The 22,622-nt window shown below is 42.5% G+C and overlaps 1 protein-coding gene across 7 annotated transcripts in view; it reads right to left on the bottom strand.

The window, feature by feature from the left end:
• Nucleotides 1-22,622, bottom strand: part of SORCS1 (sortilin related VPS10 domain containing receptor 1) — a 575,706-nt gene that overhangs the window by 11,300 nt on the left and 541,784 nt on the right. For all 7 annotated transcript variants that reach the window (XM_081221934.1, XM_081221935.1, XM_081221930.1 and 4 more), the window contains 2 exons: nucleotides 19,965-20,096; nucleotides 10,513-10,612 (listed from right to left, as the gene is read on the bottom strand). In XM_081221934.1, coding sequence (XP_081078060.1) covers nucleotides 10,513-10,612; nucleotides 19,965-20,096 — 232 coding nt within the window. The remainder of the gene's footprint in view (nucleotides 1-10,512; nucleotides 10,613-19,964; nucleotides 20,097-22,622) is intronic.

Genomic DNA, 22,622 nt, shown 5'->3' with positions numbered 1-22,622 from the left:
AGCCCAGGGAAGCCCACTGAAGGAGATGAGAGACCATGTGGAGGAGAGCTTAAGTATCCCAACTGAGGCTGTTCTAGAGCCAGCCTACAGCCAGCTGCCCCACAACATGGGGGCAGCCCAGTCGAGATCAGCAGAGCTCCCTACCCAAGAATCCATAGCTGACGGCAGACACACAATGAGCACAGATAAATCCAGAAGAACCACCGAGCTGATCCATAGACTCATACATAATAATAAATGCTTATTGTTAAGTCACTGAATTTCGGGGTGGTTTGTTACATAGCAATAGCTTATTAACATCTCCTCTCTTCAAAACTCTTCTCTTCCAACTGATTAAACATCCAGTTAGTAATTCTTACTATTGGGCTCTATAGTATCAAATTCTTGGTATGGACTTCTGTCCCCATTGGCAGGGTGCCAGGGTATAAGTAACATGACCATAAATGTTCTTTTCCAAACCAGGACACTTTAAGAATGAAAGGGAATGCTATGAAAACTTATGTAGACACAACAGATATGGCCTGACAGTCTTGGTCACTGTAGGTGTAAGAAACTTGGTGTCTAAAAGGTAGTTTGTCCTAGATTCTGGTATCTTCTTTGTTTTATGTATGTGTTCTCCTGCCTTCATTTTTATGTATGTGTTCTCCTGCCTTCATTTTCTCCTGCCAATTTCTCTGGACTATCTGCCTTGCCTTTCCCATGGGGAACTGTACCTCCTGCATCCAAACTACTGCTTCTTTCCAATTTGATGCACGCTTGTACCCTGTTTCTGAACTGTTCATCTGATCACTCTTTCCTGACCATTCTCTGCCCGAGAGATTCTAGGTGCATCCTCAGGCCAATTACCCTATAGTCATTTCATGCCTTTTTATGGGCCCAGGAAATCCTAGAAAAAAATGGTGAAGAAAGAATCTTTAGAATCTAAAGAGCAACTTCATTGCTGGTATATTTATGAAAGTATCACATTTGTTTAGTCACATTGGATGTTATGTTTAACATCTCAGCACCTGTTATTAGTTATAATACCATAAAAGCTTAATAACTGTTAAAAACCACTGGGTACACGTGTCTGTGAAACAGCTTAATTATTTGTAGAGGAAAAAAATGATTTGGGGGGAAAAACAGAAGGAAGGAAAAATATTACTAGCATGACTTTACTCGCAAAAGACTTGTAAATGGTAACTGTGTAGGTAATAAGGCAACCAGAGACTAAAGAGACAGAAAAATGTATTTGGCTGTGGAAGAATTCCACTAGCACTAATTTCATCCCTAAATGGAAAATGTTATTGCAACAGTTTATTTTACTTTACAGTTCTGAGCTCCACAACTCTACGATTTGGCATCTGCATCTATAATGATGTGGCTTAGATTATAGTGAATTTTCTAAAGCTTCTGCACTCATGCTAATTCTGCCTTCAAGTGGAAGGGGTTTCTCAATGTAAACTGTCGGGCAGAATTCATGATGTATCTTGATCTAGACTGAAATTCTGAGTACCTTGTCCCCTCTCACGTTGACTTATAACATATCCAGAGGTAGCAACTGAAGCTGGGAAATATTAATTCTCTAATATCTCTGTGATAATATCTTTTTATTACACCTGAAAAAGAAATTGAACCAGTCAGCAGCAACCATGGAGGCCAAGATAATACAAGATAACAGTTTTATTAAAAACCCACACATACCCTTGACAAAGGACAGTTTTCCTAAACATAATAGCTTAAACAAGGCAACTGCTAGACAGACACGAGGGGTTGAGAGCAGTTACTGGGTGTTAAAAATTTTTTTAATTCAACCTGAGATTTGAGGCTCTTCCTTTGAGAAGTATTAACCTTTCACATTTTTATCATCAGTATCCAAAACTCCAGAAGAGCAGTGACCCTACTGGAAAGCTAAGAGTAGAAGAACACCCCGATTCTCTAATATGTGCAGAAATAACAGTGAGATGCGGATGTATCATTTTCTGCTCACACTAGCACATTAATAACATCGAGATAATATCATTTGTTTAACTTTCATAGAACTCATGGCTATTCAATTACCTGCCACTAACATTCTGGCTCACACTTTAATCATTTTTCAACTGCTTCACGGCCACAGCTCTTGGCTGGCCTTTGCCATTCATCTAGATTATGGATAGAGTATATTCCACATTCAGAGACAGGCTTCATTTTTTCCCTACTCCCACTGTCATCCACCCATTCTGCCAATTAAGTAAGCTCCAAATATCGGAGGAATTAGATTTTAATGTTTATTACTAATTTCCTCCTACACTAAATATCAAGGGTTCTTCCCTTTTAATGCATGTCTCTGTTTTAGTGGATGCCCTGAGTTGTAAATCAGATTTATTGCTGGAGATAGCTCAGCACCTTTCCTTGTTATGCAGATGGCTTTCTGTCTGTGGAATGCTTTGTAAGAGCAGTGGTTGAGACTGGTGAAAGGCCTGGCTGCATAAGCATCACTTGGGGAACTTGTTACAAATGCAGATTCCTGGATATCTCTCACTGGGATTCTGATTCCGGGGATGTGCAGTGAGGCCTGAAGAATCTCTACTTTTATGAAGTTTCCTCGGTGATTTGACGTACAGTCAAATTTAAGAACAACTGCTTTATAGCAGGGATTGCTTACCCTGGGTTATAAAGAGATTTTCCAACCACAGAACAGGCTGACATTTATCCCAAATATTTTGAGGGAACCAGTCAGCACCAGCTCTTCCAGTCTCTGTGTAGAAGTCTCAGCAGCCAAGTTTTGGTTGATTTACCCAATAAATAACCCCTGAGAAATGCAAAAAATCTCTAAGTGCTGTTGTTTGCCATTTAGTATGAATCCATCTAGTTAGGGTCTGTGTCCTCAAATAAGATGTAGTGTTGTCCCTTGCTTGCTCAGTCTTTAATTTCTATTCTTATTGCCCTCATCTATTCTACCAAAGAAGAATCAACACTTTTTTTTTTTTTTTTTTTTTTTTTTTGCGGTACGCGTGCCTCTCACTGTTGTGGCCTCTCCCGTTGCGGAGCACAGGCTCCAGACGCGCAGGCTCAGCGGCCATGGCTCACGGGCCCAGCCGCTCCGTGGCATGTGGGATGTTCCCGGACCGGGGCACGAACCCGCGTCCCCTGCTTCGGCAGGCGGACTCTCAACCACTGCGCCACCAGGGAAGCCCGAATCAACACATTTTTTAAGCTGCTTCCTCCCCAGCCCCCTTCCCCCTGTCCCCACACCCCCACTCCAAAGTATAATCACTGAATTTACTCCTGATCATGCATGCTCACAGGAACAAAGATATAGAGTTTGATGTAGCTTAAAAGATCTGTATCAGCAATTAGGTCTTTAATTTATTACCTGTCAGCAGATTCCCTTCACCTGGCAATCTAGTAAAAGATGATAAAATAAAGCTCACAGTTTAAAGCAGTCTGGGGTCCTGGGCTCCTCACCTGAGTGTCAATCCCCTATTCCCAGCTTCCTCTTAAGGTTTTTCACTTGTATGTTTTATGGCACCCAACCCGACATGGCCATGAAACTTAGCTTCTTTGGCAACTAAAAAAGAGGCTCCTCCTCCTGGGATTCCAGCTCTATCAAATAAATTACCATCTCTTGTTACCTGGGTTGAAAAATTCTTATAAAATGAGTAAATACTTTGTGAAAAGAGAAAGGATTACTGACTGGTGTCCAAACCTATTGTCTTTGAAAATCCTTTCATCTGCCGCTTCTTCCCTTTTCCATGTGTATCCTACTTTGCAATATTAAACATGCATTAATGAGAGTTCTCTCACATCATGCATGGATGAGGAACAAAGTGCATGATATTAATGACATATCAAGTAACGGCATATTTGATTTCCCTGAATTTTATCCTTCTCTCTTTCCTCTGCTCATAATTTTACTTTCAGTTAATATACCAATTAGGAATATTTGAGGGTAGGTGTCTAGATGCCCAAACCAAGTATAAACCATACGATGTCACTTTGCTGTGCTTCTGCTCAGCACCGCCCCTCAACCTGGCAGGCTTATTTCCTCTCATTTGGGTGAATTCCTATTCAATACGAATAGTTCATTTATTGAACTTTCTGCATGGCATGTTTTTCATCCTCTTCATTTAGAATTAGGGCCACTAGTATTTGGGCCTCAGGTCTAGCCAGTGTGCACTGAATGAGGGTCTTAGTTCATTTCATATCCCTGGACAAACCATAGCTTTAAAGGAATCACTGCAAAATGAGGCACAGAGTCATGTGAGAAGTAAGATGATAAATCTGAAATGGACTGTGCCCTTGAGTAAATTCCAAGTTACCAGGGGCAATGAGAAAACTAGTGGTATTTTAGGGATATTTTCTTAAGGGCTCAGGTTTGTTCTGCTGTAAGTACCTACAGAGATCAAATGCTCTACAATAGATTCTGAACCTTCCTGTGAGCCTTGCAGGAAAAACTCTCCCAAAGTCATCCCTATATCACAGCTCTTAAAATACAGGAGAAAACAAACAAATAAATAAAGGCAGGCCAGGGGAAAAGCATGCAGAGGACAGAACTCAAGGGAGACGTGGGCTTCCCTGGTGGTGCAGTGGTTGAGAGTCCGCCTGCCGATGCAGGGGACACGGGTTCGTGCCCTGGTCCGGGAAGATCCCACATGCCGCGGAGCGGCTGGGCCCGTGAAGCGTGGCCGCTGAGCCTGCGCGTCCGGAGCCTGTGCTCCGCAAGGGGAGAGGCCACAGCAGTGAGAGGCCCGCGTACCACAAAAAAAAAAAAAAAAAAAAGGGAGACGTAACAAAAGATGTGAAGAAGGTCTGGTTTGTTTGATCAGGTAAGCATAGTGTAATCTAAGTCGTGAGACCCTGAGTTCTGTCATGAAGTGAGGCTGCTCTGGAAATGATATCAGAGATCAGAGAAGTAAAATAAGGGTTAATAAGTTAAACTTGCTTCTCTCTCTTTCAGCAACATTCCTCTGGTCAGTCCCTCTCCCATTGTCTTTAGGACCTCTCGTTCTGGGACACAGAGTTCTAATTTTCCTTCCACCCACCCATTTCCCACAATGTGTGTATCAACAACTATCCTACATCATAAGAGGATACCTGACATAAAGAAAGCACAGAGATGGGTTTTCCTTGGATGCTTACTGGATAAATTGAGTGCAGGGCTCCACTCACTCATGGTAAGAAGTAACATGACATGGAGACAGGTTCACAGTTGAACACACTGACTCCAAAGGTTAACTGGGGGGGATGGAATTTTTAACGCAACTCTACAGGTTATAAATTAATTATATATCTAATTATTTATGAAAGCACTATTTATTGAGCACATGCTATGGGCAGGTTCTCTTCTAGGTACAATGACGGAGACACTATAAAGATATGGTGAACTGTATCCTCAGGAAATTAAATAGGAGAGGTGATGATGATGATCAGACAGATACAGTTTAAAAAAATCCGTGTGAGTTCTACAAGGGATAGATGGTATCCAGGTAAAGATCTCCGGAAAGATGCCATGCAAATGTTGGCACTGAGCTGAGCCTTAAAATACAGAGACATAAGAGATGGAGAAAAGTAGAGAAGGGGGAGAAATATTCCAATTGGGAATATCACAAGCAAAGGTACACTTCAGTCAAAACACCAGCATGTCCAGTCCAGCCCCCAGCTTGATTGAGCACTACTCCCTTTGTCTGCTAAACATGGCGCCAGCTGCCACAAGGTCCTAAAAGCCAAAGAGAGCCACTCAGGGTATGGCCCTCCCTCAAACTTCTTGATAACAGCTCTCCATCCTCTCCTTATTCTCATACAGTCTGAAATCTTTCCTTTCTACAAGAGAGATTTAGAAACCTAGCTGTCAGGAGTGATTAGGCCCTCAAGAGGAATTGCACAGAAACCGAGAAGCAAAGGAATAGCTAAAAACAAAACAAGGACTGCGTTCAATGTTTAGCTCCACTTAGGTACCAAGTTAATGAATTCCCTAATAGAACATGTGGGGGAAACAAATGAAATCCAGTCTCTAATGACATCCAGATATCTGGAAATGCTTACCTTGTGTTCCCATAAAAGCAAACAGGGAACTGAGTTTGAAAAACAAAAGAAGCCTAGTAAATTCCTGAAAGGAGACAGTTCTTTTTCCTTGGAGATGAACCAAATTATGCATTGCCTCTCCCACCAGCAACATACTCTGGTTCAAATATTTTTAAAAGAAGGCTGCTGAACATCTGCTAAGCAATTAATGGAATGCAGCAGTGTGCTGGAATGGTCCCTGGAAAGGCATTAGCAATCCTGCTTATGAGACATGAAATGTTGCAAGCAGTGGTCCTTTTACCTTTTTTAAATTGTAGTTTATTTTTATTTTCTGCAGGGGGGATGAGAGGAAGGGAAAGGAACTTGAGGTGGAAGTTCTGCATCAAATTCTCTTCCTCACTGTGTCTTCTTTCCCCCAGGTATCTTTCTCCTTCTCTTCTAGCCATCCCAATATGAATGTGCTAATTTCAACTTAATAAAAGAAATTGCAGCAATTGTCTCAATCCAACTGATCCCCTACCAAACGTGCCAAGTTTTCTATGAGTGAAAGGAGAATTCCCTCATAGTCTACTACCCTGTCCTAGTAGTTAAAAAAAAAAAATTGGGCAGTTAGAGCTAACTTAGGAACAATCGCCAATGGGAAACTTATACCTCCTATATTTTACTTCCTCATCACAGTCACTGAAGAGTGACAGCCTTAACACAAGCCTTGCCTTTTGCATATGAAAGTCTGGCTGAGAGTGAATTTGTACCCTTAGATTCTGCCAGTCCTAACACTATTGTGACAAGTATGGCTAAAATCAATACAGAGAAAATTTCCAAGACTCAGTTATCGTGTCAGCCCTCGGCATTCTCTTCCTTTACTCTTCAAACTAGAGTTGATTATCCACATGTAAGTCTACATGTACTCCAGTCACCTAGCCAGTCATCCTAGGAAGCTCAATAATGCCAGGCGATCAGGTTTCGAATTACACTGCCAAAAGATGTAGGATAGATACTGCCAGATCTAACGGGGAAGAATCAGGGACAGCCCCAATGGTTGGAAGCCAAAGAATTTTCTCACTCTCTCCAAATTGGCCCAGTCTAAGTCTGGGCTTTTGCCTCAAACTGCAGTTTTATTTTGTTCCCTTGGTAACTCTGCATAGTACATATCTATGCTGCAGAGGTCTCTCCTTCAGATCTCAGTGTGCTCCCAGTAACACACTCCCTTTTGCCAGCCCTTCCTCCCAGGGATCTGCGTACTGCTCCCCAAATTCCCAGCTGTGAAATGAAGTATGAACATTAATTGGATACATTTTCCAGATCTTCCCAACTTGGCATTTGTCCTTGCCATCTGGAACTTACACTGGTGGGTTTCATTTTTTGTGGTTATCAGGAATGGCCTTTCTTTCCCACATGGAACTATGGATTCATGGATGCCTTTGCTATATCAGTTTCCCTGGCCAAGCCCACTGGCCAAATCAGTTTCAGCTAATTAGCCACTTTTTTTTTTTTTAATCCCTATTTTTCAGCTGGATCCCAGCTCTAAACCAGACGTCATCACAGGAAGGCATCCTTAAGTACCACTTAAAATAAGATTCAAATTCAGGAAGCTAATCTGAACCACTTTTGGCGTGTGATATGACAATCAGTTAAATAAAAACCAGGCATATTAATTAACTGTTGGAAGAGAGAGAGGTATGGGGAAAAAAAGGTATGAAATGCAAGTTGCCTCCAGAATTTGAGAGTGGGGTTAGTTCTCTGGCTATCTTGATCTATGATGCTCCCCTTTCTAACAAAGTCCCTGAGGAGTGTTTTCTAATAAATCAGGCTACACTACAGCAAAATATGCTGCCTGAAGATAGCATTCCTTTAGAAGCACAGTATGCTGTAAAGGGATGAACTAGTTGGCCACATCCCTTCAAACCCAGAGTTCAGTATGGAGTATCAGGCATAGTTGTTTTTAACCTCTAAACTCAAAGGGAACAAGTCACTTTAGCTGTCGTAGGAGAAGATGGTGAAGTTCAGGATGCCATCTCACAGGCTGGACTGTGTAGTTAGATGAAATAATCAGTAAACTTATTTCAACCAATTTCAAGCAGTTACTTTCTGCTCATTTGACAACATCCATCAGTGGCTTGGCCATCAGGATGACTACAAGGGATGCTTCTGGACTTTGTTTTCCAGTTCAGCGAGCTATGTGTAACTGCCACGTGTCACCACCATTCACCGAAGACCAAAGGCCAACCTTCTTGGTGAGAAATAGCCAGTCTCGGCTTCCCTGGTGGCGCAGTGGTTGAGAACCTGCCTGCTAATGCAGGGGACACGGGTTCGAGCCCTGGTCTGGGAGGATCCCACATGCCGCGGAGCAACTAGGCCCGTGAGCCACAATGACTGAGCCTGCGTGTCTGGAGCCTGTGCTCCGCAATAGGAGAGGCCGCGATAGTGAGAGGCCCGTGCACCACGATGAGGAGTGGCCCCCGCTTGCCACAACTGGGGGAAAGCCCTCGCACAGAAACGAAGACCCAACACAGCAAAAAAAAAAAAAAAAAAAAAAAAAGAAAAGAAAAAAAAAGAAATAGCCAGTCCTGATCATCAAATGCTCTGAGATAAGTTGGCAGCCTTTGTTCAGGTCTCAGGCTTAAGGGCTGCCCTCATAGGTGCTTCACAGTTTGCTTTTCTCTTACACTTTCTTATTTTCTTCAGGACCTTTTCATCATTCAGAAAGTGGCATTTGTTAATGCGCTTCCTGCCTGGCTTTCCCCAGTGATGGAAGCTTCATGAAGGCAGAGACTTTATCCCATGCTGAGAACACTTCTTGTGAGTAGCTCAGAGTAGCCAGGAACTCAGTAAATGTCTGTTCGACAGATGAATTAGGAGGACAAGCTGCAGAAAAGCAAATGGGCCCTACTCAATCCTTTCTCATAAGAGTCACCTTTCTCAAGTGACACTGAATCCATCCCACCTCTGCTCCTAGGTCTCCACGGCTTCCCCGAGCCCACCAAAGGAAGTACAAACGGCTCAGCCTGGCATATTTCCACCCTCCACCTCCGTATCCTATGCTCAGGACACTGACTTTCAAATATCTGGGTTTTTTTAAAAGCAGTGCCTTTTTTTTTTTTTTTTTTTTAAGAAAAAACATTTTATGAAACCCTAATAAAGAAAAAAGATGGAATCCAAGCAGAAAAGAGGCCGGTGGCCAACCTGTTTGGCCATCCTCTAGACCTAGGCACACCTCCAGGAAACCAGAGAATGGACTTGGAAACACCTGATCTTTGTTCCCACTTATTCAGCATCCCAAAGCCCTCAAGGCTTTCGTGTTCCTTCCTTGGTGCTTCAGTACTTGGAATAATCTCTTGAGTTCAGTCCTTTCCATCTTTCAAGGTCCTTCCCAAAGACTACCTCCTCTATGAAGCTTCCCTGGGTCATTTTGACTGGGTACAATTTATCCCTGCTTTAAATTTCTTATAAAACTCTGATTGTTAAGAATAAAAAGAATAACAAGAAAAATAATACCTTACTATGCACCAGGCACTTCTCTAAGTGCATTACCTCAATTGACTTAATCCTCACGCAATCCCATTGTCACAGACGCGACAGAGAATTTAGTTAAGTCTCCTCTCAAAGTCCATATAGTAAGCAAGTGATGGAGCAAGATTGAAACCAATAGTCTGGCTGCACAATTGCAAAGTCCAAGCGCTTAGAAACGTTCTATTGTCTCTCTATAAAGGCATTTATGCATTTTACTTGATCAGAGATCCCAGCATTGCCCACTTCCCCCACCCCACAGTACTGCCACCACTGCTACCACCAAACTTTGAAACACCACAACCAGATTATATGTTTTTTGAGGGCAAAGACCATCTCCTACTGGCCTTTATGCAGCGTCAATACAGTACTCTGCAAAAATAAGTACTCAATAAATAGTGTTAATTTATTATTAATATAAAACCATAACATCTATTTCTATATACTTGGGATAACTTGAATTATTATTGAGACTTCTACATAGCCTTAGGAAGAAGGTTTTCCCCATCATCTTTTACAGGTGAAGAGACAGCAGGTCAATGATATTAATTAATTTGTAAGATCCTGACCAACGTGGGGTTCAGCTTCTGGCTATGACCCTGGACAGCTCCTAAGTCCCAGCTATTTCTATTGTACGATTTTATCCCAAGACTGAAAGCAAGAAAATTCTTTGTAACATGAATGATTTAAAAATAAAGTTTTGCAGAAAGACCAGAAAAAAGTTATTTGTAAGGTTAACTTTATTTTCAAGATTTCTGTAAGATGAAGTATGCTATCATTTGAGGGGTCTTTTAGTGATTCACTGATGGTGTTTGCCAGGGACTAAGTGGGAAAATCACCTTATTCTGTTGCCTTATGGGTCCCCATTAAGGCAAAAAGGCCCGGCAAGGGAACCTCCAAAGACTGATGCCCTATTTCTGATTAGCAGTGGCACCATTTAGTCTTGTTTTGCTGAAACAACAAATTGGGATCCCCCTCTGCTAGAGCCACTAGCCAGAACCCAGGGATAGGAACACTGACCTGCTGTTAAGTGAGCCGCGTGGACAAGCACTTGGACTCCAGGCTTCAGCTCAAAGTGCACAGAGTTCAGGTTGAGCTTGTGAATCAGTAGTTCTGATACCTGAAAGAAGAAGTGTCAGAGTGAGTGCCACCAAAACTGTGCCACCAACTATATACAAATATGCTGAGCAATATTCACTGCACTGACCAAGGCATCCCAGTATTATATCTGTGAATGATACGAATGAGTTTTATATGATTTTGAGTTTTTAGTCCACAATATGCTGATAGGATTATTTTCTAAGCATGACTTGACTTTACATCTGAATTGTTACAAAATAGGACAAACTATTAGTAAATCAGATCATTTCTACTCTTATAAAATTATCCTGTTACCAGCTTGGAGAAATCACCCCTGGTTTTCTGAGAGGGTATTTGTTATACACAAGGATTTAAAAGAAGTAAATATATACAATTTACAAATTCTGGTGAGATTCATATCCATTTATTTTACTCCTTGATAGTGGACTCTACCTTATTCCTTTCTTTGCTTCCCTTCTCTTCTCCAAAACATACCCTGTGGCTTTCCCAAAATGGATATTTCATGGATATTTATTGATGATAAATATTGTTCTGCTAAAATAGTAAATTATACATTTGCAACAAAGTGTAAATCACAACTTAATGCATTGGCTGACTCTTGTTTCGTGCTTATGAACCTAAAACCACTCCTTAGGCTGACACACGTATACTGGGTAGACGGATGGAATTCTGGCCATGAAATAACCCCAACAAGGGACAAAGGACCTTGTTTTGGGTAGTAACAGCATAAGGTAAGGTTTTCTAGACAAGGTAAAATGCTGTTCACGTGTTTAAAGTAGAAAACCAGCTCAATTTGCTCTGTTTCATTCACCCTTTCGAGTAATTTGTGGAGAGCTATCAGACAAAACCACACTCCTATTATCTGGTCTCCTTGCCTCATTTTTAACATTCTAATCACAGTGTAATATTTTATTCATATGCAATTTAGGTCTAGTTAGATGCTTTCTGAACATTGTTCTGCTAATTAAATTCTTAAATTATCTTTCCTTTTATATTTATAAAGTTTCACTTAGTCTACTGAGTTGTCAAAATGACAGCTTTGGTCCTTTAATCAATTAAGTAGGGCCTGATGGCTTTGTTTTCAAGCACAGAGTCTCCTGCAGAGGTCCCTGTCCAGTAATGGAACTGAACTGCCCTGCAGATGAACTTCTTTGCTTAACAGGAACTTGGGATGACTGTCAGTGACCTGTGGTTGAGCACCTGGGATCCAGTTCAAGCTCAGCCCCTCAAATGTTTCCACTTGGCAAACCACACAGAAGAACAAGGTTGTGATAAAATTATGTTGAAAACAACTTTATTCTCTCTATATAAGCTACTCTTTCTCCTGGGTACTGAGAAGCTTCCAGAATGTTCCAGGTTTACAGAAAGAGTGGATTTCTAACACAGACTGTGTAGAATGGTTTTCCTTTGTGTCCTGTAAAGTGTTACAATGTATAAGTTCCTATCCTATCTTCTTCTTATCATTCAATTGGCAAGGCCTTTCTAAGAATCTGACAGTGGATTTTTTTTTTTGCGGTACGCGGGCCTCTCACTGTTGTGGCCTCTCCCATTGTAGAGCACAGGCTCCAGACGCGCAGGCCCAGTGGCCATGGCTCACGGGCCCAGCCACTCCGCAGCACGTGGGATCTTCCCAGACCGGGGCACGAACCCACGTCCCCTGCATCGGCAGGCGGACTCTCAACGACTGCGCCACCAGGGAAGCCCAACAGTGGATTCTTTAGTAGAGATTAATCAGAAAGATTTTGGCTATGAAATAAACATATACACACAGAAATGTGTGTATATATGTGTGAAATATATATAATTAAGTATGCATGAAATTCATATGCTTATATACATACGCATACATGTGTGCACATACATACATACTTATATTTGGAGAAAAAAATATTTTAACTCAAATAGGAAAAACTTATCAGAAGTAATTAAGGAACTATCCTGTTTTGCAGAGTCCATCACATAGAGAAAAGGGGACTATGTATTTGCATGAGAAAGGCTTCTTTCTTTCAACCAGCTGAAGTGATATTCTTTCTTCTCCCTGAGAATGTTTCTTCAATACTTTGTGGGAAAGAACTTATGCACAGAAACAAAACTAAATAAAATTTACACTGCTTACAAGAAAAATCTCAATTAGAACCATATATTTCTCTACTCAAATGAGTATGAAACTGTTGACAGATTTTGACATTACTTTAAATGTTTCCCACCCCATTTGCAGAAATGTTTATTCTGTATTGTTTTCATCAGTTCATGAATTGTTATATACGTTTGTACATATATTATCTACGCACTGAACACTTTGTATGGGCAAAGTTGCATATTTCTTACTATTTTTTTTCTAACACAGCGTATCTCACGTGTTAGTGTTGGTATCTCCATTGAAAGGACATGGAGCTTAAAGGACATTGCTAAGTTTACCCAGTTAATATTTGAAGAATTGAGACGAGAATTCAGTTTTGTTTGACTCCTAATCTTAGGACATTTCCATGAAAAACATTTTCCTTGAGCCAGCTGACAAAGACACAAAAGATATTTGGAAGGAGGTCCAGCTGAGCAGATTTAGGAGATAAAAAATTGCAGCATTTCATTAATTATGCTTCTATCTCTCATCCAACTGTGAAGCACACAACTTAAAACACCAGTCCCATGTCAGCTGACCAACATGAGCTACAGGCAATTCCTAACCTTAGCCTCAGGATTGCCACACTCTGTTCACCAGTTAATATAATTTATAATGTTTAGGACGGTCTTTGGCTATGAAAGGAGTAGAATAAACTGCAACTATAGAACAGTGTGGTGACAGTCTAAATGGAAAGAACGCAAGTTTGCATGATAAAGACTCAAGTGAAATAATGTGTAATTGCTGGGAGATCCGTCCTCCTAAAGCAAGTTGAATCTATTCATTTTTCTTTTTCTGTCCACAGTGTGTTGTCTTAGCAAATTTCATTTATCCTTTGTACTAGCATCCCTCTTCTGCTGCTCTCCATTTTCTGTTCTCCTTCAGCTAAATAATCATGACCAGGGCTTCCCTGGTGGAGCAGTGGTTGAGAGTCCGCCTGCCAATGCAGGGGACACGGGTTCATGCCCCGGTCCTGGAAGATCCCACATGCCGCGGAGCGGCTGGGCCCGTGAGTCATGGCTGCTGAGCCTACGTGTCCGGAGCCTGTGCTCTGCAAGGAAGAGGCCACAGCAGTGAGAGGCCCGCGTATCTCAAAAATAATCATCATCATCATCATCATCATCATCATCATCATCATCATCATGACCAAAGAAACAACATATTATTCTTAGTATCTGCCTATTTGGTGGAATATGCCTATGATTCAAATGCAACCCACTCTTCGTTTAAACTACCACTTAAACAGACAGTGGGAACTCAATAAAAATACTTGGAAAGACACCATCAAAAGGGTGTAGTGGAAGGGAGCTGGTAGGGGGAAAATAGCAATTCTCCTCCTCATCTTCTTCACAAAGTATGATGTTTAAGTGTGATAATCAGAATAGGTTAGGTCAGGCTGAGGTAATGATGTTAAAATTTTGGGGACTTGAAACAAAGGAAGTATATTTCTTGCTTACACTCCATATCCACTGCAGGTAGGCAATGATGCTGGGCTCATTATAGTCACACAGGGACAAGGGCTGGTAGATCAGCCCCCTCAAATGTACACAACACCATAGGAGGGAAAAAGCATTCTTAAGGTTCTGTAACTGGCATTTGAACACTTCAGCTTGGAAGTGACGCTTATCACTTCTGCTCCCACCTCACTGGCCAGAATTAGTCACATGGCTCTGTCTACAGAAGAGACTCATGGGTACGACCCTACTGGTCCTCAGAAGTGGTGAGCTAGAGATGTTTAGTCAACAGAAGGGACGGTTACCATGCGAAGAACACATTCAACATCTAAACAATGTTTAATGAGACCAGTAGAGGAAAACAGACTCTCAGATCATTAGAATGGAGTGTCAAACATTGAAACATGAAGAAAGAGAAGTTTAAGGACAACACAGCAGTTGGTAATTTATGAAACATGAAACCCAAAGAAGTGGTACAAAGTGAAACTACAGATTCAAAATGGGCTTAGGCAGATTTATCCATGCCAAAGCTACATTGGGCCAAAAAACTAATGCTTATATCTGAAGTTGGGAGGAGGGATGCAAACCCAACTGAACATAAATAGCATTCTGGTGCCATGTTTAGAGGGAGACTTGCTTGGGATGACCTTGCAACTGACCCAGTCAGTCAATCCTGATCCTGTTAAGTTATGAAGGCCCCCTCAAAGAGTAGTTGAATGATATTACTTTTGGAATCAACAGAGAAAGATCTTTCTCAATTCATATAGCATGATTTCTGGAATAAAACTTGGAGTAAGCAATGGAGCAAACATGAATTCTATTTAACAATTCTCTGTTTTGTTAGCACAACAGAATCAGCTTGATTAAAGTGCCTAAGAAGTTTTTCCTGGATGACATAATGAAGAAATAATTTGTCCATATTCACTCCTTTCCCTTGGATTCTCCAACACCAGCTCTAAGCTTCTCTTTTTCTCCTTTTGCCATATTCCTTTGGCACAACTCTTACCTATTCTTTCAATTACAGTTTCCTGTTTTAGTGACCTTCCTTGTGAACTCCAAAATATTTCTTCAATTCCTCGCTTTAAAAAATCTGAACAGGGCAGACTGGGTATACAGAAAATAGTCTGAGATGATTTATTACATTTCATAATGAATCTTTAATTTCTAAAAATGTTGCCAATAGACTGCTCCATTTCCAGAGGCACCTTTCCTTTCCCTGGATTTTGGATTCTGCATCTGTCAAATGTATATGGTAACACAAACAACCAAAGAGGAAATCCCCTGTTGGTGGTTGACATTTTGTCCTTAATCTTTTTGTTCCTTTTAAATGCACTCATACCCTTTAAGGATTCAGCAAGACAACACCACGTAGGCTCCCTATCTCCCCAGCACAGCATCACACCCAGAGCATGATGGTCCTTCCTCCTTCCAGGAGAGGCAGATACAGATCTGAGGACTCAGAGAGATGCCTGGGAGTACAGTGGTGGAGGGGGTATGGTTTGCTCCACACCTGAGCAGCTGGCTTCAGGGTAGCCCTATCCCTGATGAGGCCAGCTAAGGGCAAGTGAGACTTTTCTCACTCTCTGGAGATGTGAAGTAAAGAGTGGTGGAAGCCTCCCAGACAGAGGTCACTTGATTAACCCAGCCCAGTGTTATCCGGATAACAAGGTCAAGTACTTCTCACTGTGAGGAATTTTCAATTTATTTCACAGACAAGATAGCTCCAACTAAGCCAGCATCTCTCCTCCCCTGGGAACATTATTAGAGGAAGCTGAGGAAGGAGAGCCCAGAGCCCTTTGCTGGGGCCCTGCCCTCACAGTCTTCAGGGTCCATCTGGCCAGGGTCCCACTCATTGCCCTGCTGGGAGTTCTGTGCAGTATCTTTACAAGAAAGGGGCCAGAGTATTAAGAGGGGGGGATAAAGACAGCTCTTCCCAAGTTCCATCTGGGATTCAGAGTGCAGCCTTTAAAGGAGTGGGGTCCTTTCTGTTGTTTGGTTTTATTTTGTATTCAGTCGAAATTTCTATGTAATTTATGACAGAGGAAGTCAGTTGCTTTTGCCTGCCTCCCGTTCCTTCTCTTCCCCCACATTTTTCTTTAAGGAACCATATCCTTATTTATTCTTTGCCCATTTGGTTTAGGAAGGGCTCCCTAAACTCCTGATCCAGGGAGGGTATAAAACATTTGAGTTGTCACTAATGGAGCTCTAGTCTTCTGATTACCAGGCTAGTTAAGACATGCCCACTTCAGCCAAGTTGAGTCAGTGAGAATTATCACCCTGGGCTCTTGGGGTGCACTCAGGGGAGAGGCAATGTCTTTTGAATGGGGCTGATAAGATGACTAAATAAAAGACTGGGGCTTCCTGTGGCCATTCTTGTCTTCCTATGTGTTGGCTTCATTCTCAGGCAGACTTCCCATGTGGTAGCAACTAAAAGAGATGGAGAAAGAGGGAGAGAGGAAGACAGGGGAGTAATCTGGTGATGCTTCCTCTCTGAGTTCATCCACACCTGAACTCTATCCTTGGACTTCCCAACTAAAGAAGCTCATGACTTCACCTTTTCCCCTTATATTTGTTTGAATAGAATATATGTTCACTGCCTCAGGAAAAAAACCCTGCAAAAACCCAAAGCAAAACATCTCTTGTTCATTTCCTGGTACAACAGTCTTGGTATCTTGGGGGGCCTGCAGAATTCAAGTGGTACCCAAAGACACATCTGCAGCATGGCGGAGCAAGGGGACTGCTAGGCTTGAGAGTTAGTTGCAGAAACAGAACCAGAAACTCATTTTCCTTGAAGAGTTGTGTCTCCTCAGGCAATTCACAGCTCCCTGTTGGGGCCTGAAGTTCTTCATTTTAGAGTGACTGAGTCAGAGAGAAAGATTAAAGGACCCCTCTTAGGACAAAACCTATAGGATTCCTGTGGGCAGCCCCTATTTTGCTGGTTCTTGACACAAGGCTTAATTTGTATGTTGATTTCATAACTGCACTTATTAATCAGGGTAATGATACTCTCCATAAGACACTGATTTCTTATGTGCTTGGTTTGGCATTTGTTTGGTCACTGTATTTAGTTTGAGTCCTGGATAAGGCTGCTACACTGGCAATTCCCTTAACCAGAGTTACGATCTCTCACTTGGTACTCTGTTTTCCCTTAATGCCATCCATCCATGATAACTTAGATGAGTCATCCTCCCTCCAGTTTACTCATTCATGCATGTTCTTTCTGTTTCCTGTTGTCCTTGTTCTCTTGTGCAATTTCATTCATTAATCTTTTTCTCCTTATTGTCACCATCCTCTTTCTTCCAATACATGCCCTGGACGATACTAGTCTTTAATACTCTTACTTTTCTTTCTTTCTTTTTTTTTTTGCATTTCTCATATACTCTCTTCCTATCACAAAATGTCCATAAATGTAACCACCATCTATTTACCACTTACTGAGTATCTACTATAGGTCAAGGGCTTTGCTGTATCACTTCTTTAATGACCTCTCAAACACCCTCTGAGATAGGTATTATAGATTATGTGATTTGGGCTGAATTACTTAACTTTTCTGAATATTTGTCCTCTATAGGATATACACAATGAATATAAGAGCTGAAGCTAGAAACCTGGTTTATGTTTCTCCAAACCTGTGGTCTTTCTAATAAAATGTCTGGACTCCCTACATGTGTACCAAATGTTAAGTCCCACAGCTTTCACACAAGCCAAGCCAGCTGCCTTTAGATCTCTAATTAAATGGCTCATCAATACCTATACCAGGCTGCCTCAGGGATGATTACTCAGGTCTCTGAGAGTGTCCCTGGAGAAGCCACTCAGACAAGACCGAATAAAGAGAAAGAAGAACTCTAGGGAAAATAGACAGTCAAAGCAAGATACACAAGTAAACCAAGTTTAAGAGAACACACCCCTCTTCTTCCCACATTTCCTCTCAAGGAAACATCTAGAAAATATATTTTAGAGAAAAAATGAAAAGTATGAGAAATAGGGATGCACAGATGACGTGGTACCTGGGAAATTAGCTGGCTTTAAATCTGGACTCTTCCATACCGAGAAGACTATATTCTGGATTTCATGTACAATATAAGATTTCCAGAGGAGGAACAATTATAAGCGTCCCTACCTACATGCCTTGGATAGCGACCTATCTCCCCTCTAGGTCTCATGAGCAGTGTGGTGATAAGAAATAATCCATTCTTTCTCCCACTGAATTGCAGGTGCAGAGAATAATTTGTCAAATACAGTGGGAAGTCTAGAGCTAGGGCTGAGCAAAGTCAGATGTAAGTCTGATGGGTTCCCTGCTGCCCGACCTCTAACTACAGTTCACTAGGAGATGGGGTTCAGTGGGGCTTTCCTTGACAGCCCAGTTATTCAATTACTTGCACATGGAAAACAATAGAGAGGTGAGTCTTTTGCCAAGTGAAAAAGTGGCAGTTAAAAGGCGGGTGTGGAGGGAAGGGATGTGGGAACAGATGTATATGTATGACTGATTCACTTTGTTATAAAGCAGAAACTAATAAAAAAATTAAAAAAAAAAAGGCAGGTGTGCTCGCAGATAGGCCAGCCTATAATTTGGGGTTGTTAATAAGGCTACTATAGGAGGTTCTCAAACCATCTTGGAGACTAGAGATCATGGGACTAGATTATAGATTTATTCTAAGTAAACTGAAAAGCTCCAAGTACTGGAAGGGAAAAAGCCAATATTTACTTAGTGTCTGAGAGGAATCCTATTTTTAATCTATCTGCCAGAAAGAATTGAGAAACCAAAATCATGTCATTTTTAACAGGGGAACCAGACCAAGACTGATCTTTTTTTTTTTTTTGCGGTATGTGGGCCTCTCACTGTTGTGGCCTCTCCCGTGTGGAGCACAGGCTCCGGACGCGCAGGCTCAGCGGCCATGGCTCACGGGCCCAGCTGCTCCGCGGCATGTGGGATCTTCCCGGACCGGGGCACGAACCCATGTCCCCTGCACTGGCAGGCGGACTCTCAACCACTGCACCACCAGGGAAGCCCAAGACTGATCATTTTAACTGAATGGGTGAAGAATAAGAACAACGATAACATCATCATAGTAATAATCTTCACTATAGAGATTGGATAACCTTTTGAAGTTAAAAGGAAGGAAGGGAGGAAAAAAGACCTAAGGGAGCAGAAGAGAGAGAAACAGACACAGACACACACACACACACACATACAGACACCCTAATACTTCAGAGGTGGTGGAGATGAGGAGAGAGTAGACCCCACGTAGCCAGGAGAGGTGCTTGGAGCCAATATCACTCATTTATTATAAGCTCAAATCAGGTCATCTTAGTATGGTGCTGATTCATGATTTGTATGAAAGTTGTACCTTTTTAAAAAGATACATCATTTGATTCTCATGGTACTCCTATGATGTAAGTGTGTGAGGTAAGATATAAATGGATTTGACTTCTATGTCTTGTGTAGCCTCTTGCTTCCCCCCACCCCCACCTAGTATCTTGGACAGTTTGTCACATCAGCACTCAAAGATTTATCTCATTCATTGTAAACACTGTAGAGTATCCCACAGCGTGGGATATACTCTGAGTGATTTAGCCACTGCTGACAATACACACTCTTGCACATATTTTTTGGTGAAGCTGTAGTTAAATCACCAGATTATGTTTCTCAACAGAGGACAGGAAAGTGGAAGACTCCACAAACAGCCGGCACCCTTGCTCCCAAGTGGAGATCCCCCAGAGCTGCTGTCGTGGTCAGACACTAGCAGGGTTGTGGCTCAGACTGCTGGGAGAAGCTGAAATGTCACCTGAGGACTCACCTGCTCCAGGTCCTCAGCTGACCTTTTGTTTTCTCCTGTGGGATCCTGATAGGGCAAGACAAAGAGCTCGGCAGCGGTGGGTAAGCCAGGGAGCACGGCCACCAAGATGTGCTGGCCCGGAACCCCGGTGGCCTGAGGGAGAGACACAGAGGGGCATGTGAGTCCTGCAGGAAAGCTGATGAGAAGGGACCATGTGTTCAGAAGAGAGCTGGGTGGGGGGCGGTGAAGAAGACACAAAGGTGTGGAGGTGGGGTGGGAAAGTAGGGTCCTGGGTGCACCAGTTGGGGAGGGATGTGAGAGACACCACTGGGTACAAGTCAGACTCTGAGGTCTGATCCCAGCTCCATCCCCTTGAGACCTGAAACACTTTGCATCTCCTCAAATTAAAAAGTGGGAATAATAGCAGTACCTGCCTTGTATAAGTGAGTGGACCTTGCCAGGGAGACGGCCGTCACTTACTGAGCTTTATCTTCTACCCCTCATGCCTTAACACTTTCTAACCTAGCTTCCTTCTTCCTTGAAGCATTAGAGTTATTCTCCAGACTGACCAGGCGTACCTCCATCACCTAACCTAACCCCAGACCACAGCCCCCAGGCATCTTCTGAGTTCTCCACAGCGTCAGACCCTGATGACCAGCCGGTTCCAGGAAGCCCTCTCAGCCCTTCACTCTGCTGCATGGAATCTTCTATTAAAATCATAGATATCACTCACTCAAGAACTTCCTCTTTCCTGAGCCCACTCTTTAGATGGTTCTAGAATCCACGGCTACAATCCTGGCTTCTCTCTCCAGCGGCCAAGTCAGAACGTCATTTGGTTGTTTTATGAGAACTTCTCATATTCACCCCGGAAATCTTCATTCTGCATGTGGATGACCGGAGCCACTCCTTTCCCAGATACCCTAGCTGGGAGCCTTATCTCATCTCCAGCACCACACTCTCCTTTCCATGTCTTATCTAATCAGTCTATGAGATCTTGACAAGTCACCCTCCACATGAATGATCCTATTGGTTCCTTCCTGTTTAAATGCCCCCCCCGTTAATATTTCAATTCAGCCTTTACACTTTCTCCCTTCAAGTTTTACAACAGCCTTCCCATCTCCAGGAGACAGGCTACTACTTCCAGATTTATCTTCCTACAGTCCAACGCAGATTGTGTTTCCATGTCCAAATTCATGCACAAATTCCCACTGCCAACTGGGTTAAAGATATATTCAAAGCCTTCTGCAATATGGTCCCACCTTTCTTTCCTAAACTAATTACCCACAACTCATAATGTCATCTTACGCTTAGCCAAATAGACTCATGTACAATTTCTCAGTATTCCAGCCTTTTCCTGCAAATGTTTTTGTGCATGCCATCTCCCCCAGAATGTCTTTTCTATACATTTGCTGCTAGAACATTACTTATCCTTCATGAGCCCTCGTAAAGTTCACTTATTTTAGAGTATTTTTCATGATTTCCCAATTAGATGATTGTTGGTTTCTGAAATCTACATTTATACTTTTTTCGAAGTAGCAGGAAATTCCATTTATTGGGTCCTTACTATGTGTCCGGCACTGTGCTAAGCAACTTCTTAATACAATGTAATGTGACACCCCCTAGTGACTCTTTGGAGCAAGTGTTATTATGCCTCTTTGTACAAGTGAAGACACATCACGGGCTGGGAGTGTTCAGGAAGCTGGCTCTGAGTTTAGTGCGTAGGGTGTTTATTAGGGGACATTCTTGGAATCAACATCTATAGGAGCGAAGGCCAGGAAGCAGGAATGGGCGGAGGGAGAAGCTGAGCTGTGGTAAAGGCCAACAACAGCCTCAGAAGATCCTGGAAGGAGTGAGAATGGCCCTTCAGATTTGTCTGAGGTTGAGCTGAGTGGCCAGGCCTTTATACAACCGCGTCATTGGACATGAGCCACTCCGAAAGGGACATGACATGGGGAAGGCTGCTGAAGTCTCTGCCCACAGCACTCCCAGCAGCTAAGATAACAGTCTTTCCCTGAATGGGGATCTGGGAGGGGCATCCCTATTTCTGCTACAGGACAGACAGCAGATGGAGGAAAGTTCAACATTGGCTTGGGGTCATCTAGGTAGTGAGTGGTGACACTTAGTTTGGAAGCTTGGTCGGACCATAATGCCTCTGTCCTGAACCAGTGCTCTCCTGCCTTCCTTCTCCTGACACTTATCACAAAGCAGCTCCTATCCCAGCTGATATCATACTGTTTTAGGGCCATCCTACATATATATATATATTTTTTTTTGTGCGGTACGTGGGCCTCTCACTGTTGTAGCCTCTCCGTTGCGGAGCACAAGCTCCGGACGCGCAGGCTCAGTGGCCATGGCTCACGGGCCCAGCCGCTCCGCGGCATGTGGGATCTTCCCGGACCGGGGCACGAACCCGTGTCCCCTGCATCGGCTAGCGGACTCTCAACCACTGCGCCACCAGGGAAGCCCCGTCCTAGATTTTAAACTCAAAGCTTATGTCTAAACCATCCTCGTCATCAACAAAACTGTTTACTGAATGACATTCAATTAAAGATTCCATTGCAAAATGTCAATAGAAAAATCCCAATTGATGAGGAAAAGGCAGCTGATTTTATATCAAATTCTGTTACAGAATGAATAGGAAGAAAACTATAAATAAGTTGACTGCCGGCTGTACCTCTT

The sequence above is a fragment of the Mesoplodon bidens genome, assembly GCF_964165515.1.
Source record: "Mesoplodon bidens genome assembly, chromosome: 1".
In the NCBI taxonomy this organism is placed as follows: Eukaryota; Metazoa; Chordata; class Mammalia; order Artiodactyla; family Ziphiidae; genus Mesoplodon; species Mesoplodon bidens.
The sequence above is the reverse complement of the archived record's forward strand: the minus strand, read 5'-3'. Positions and strand labels throughout refer to the sequence as shown.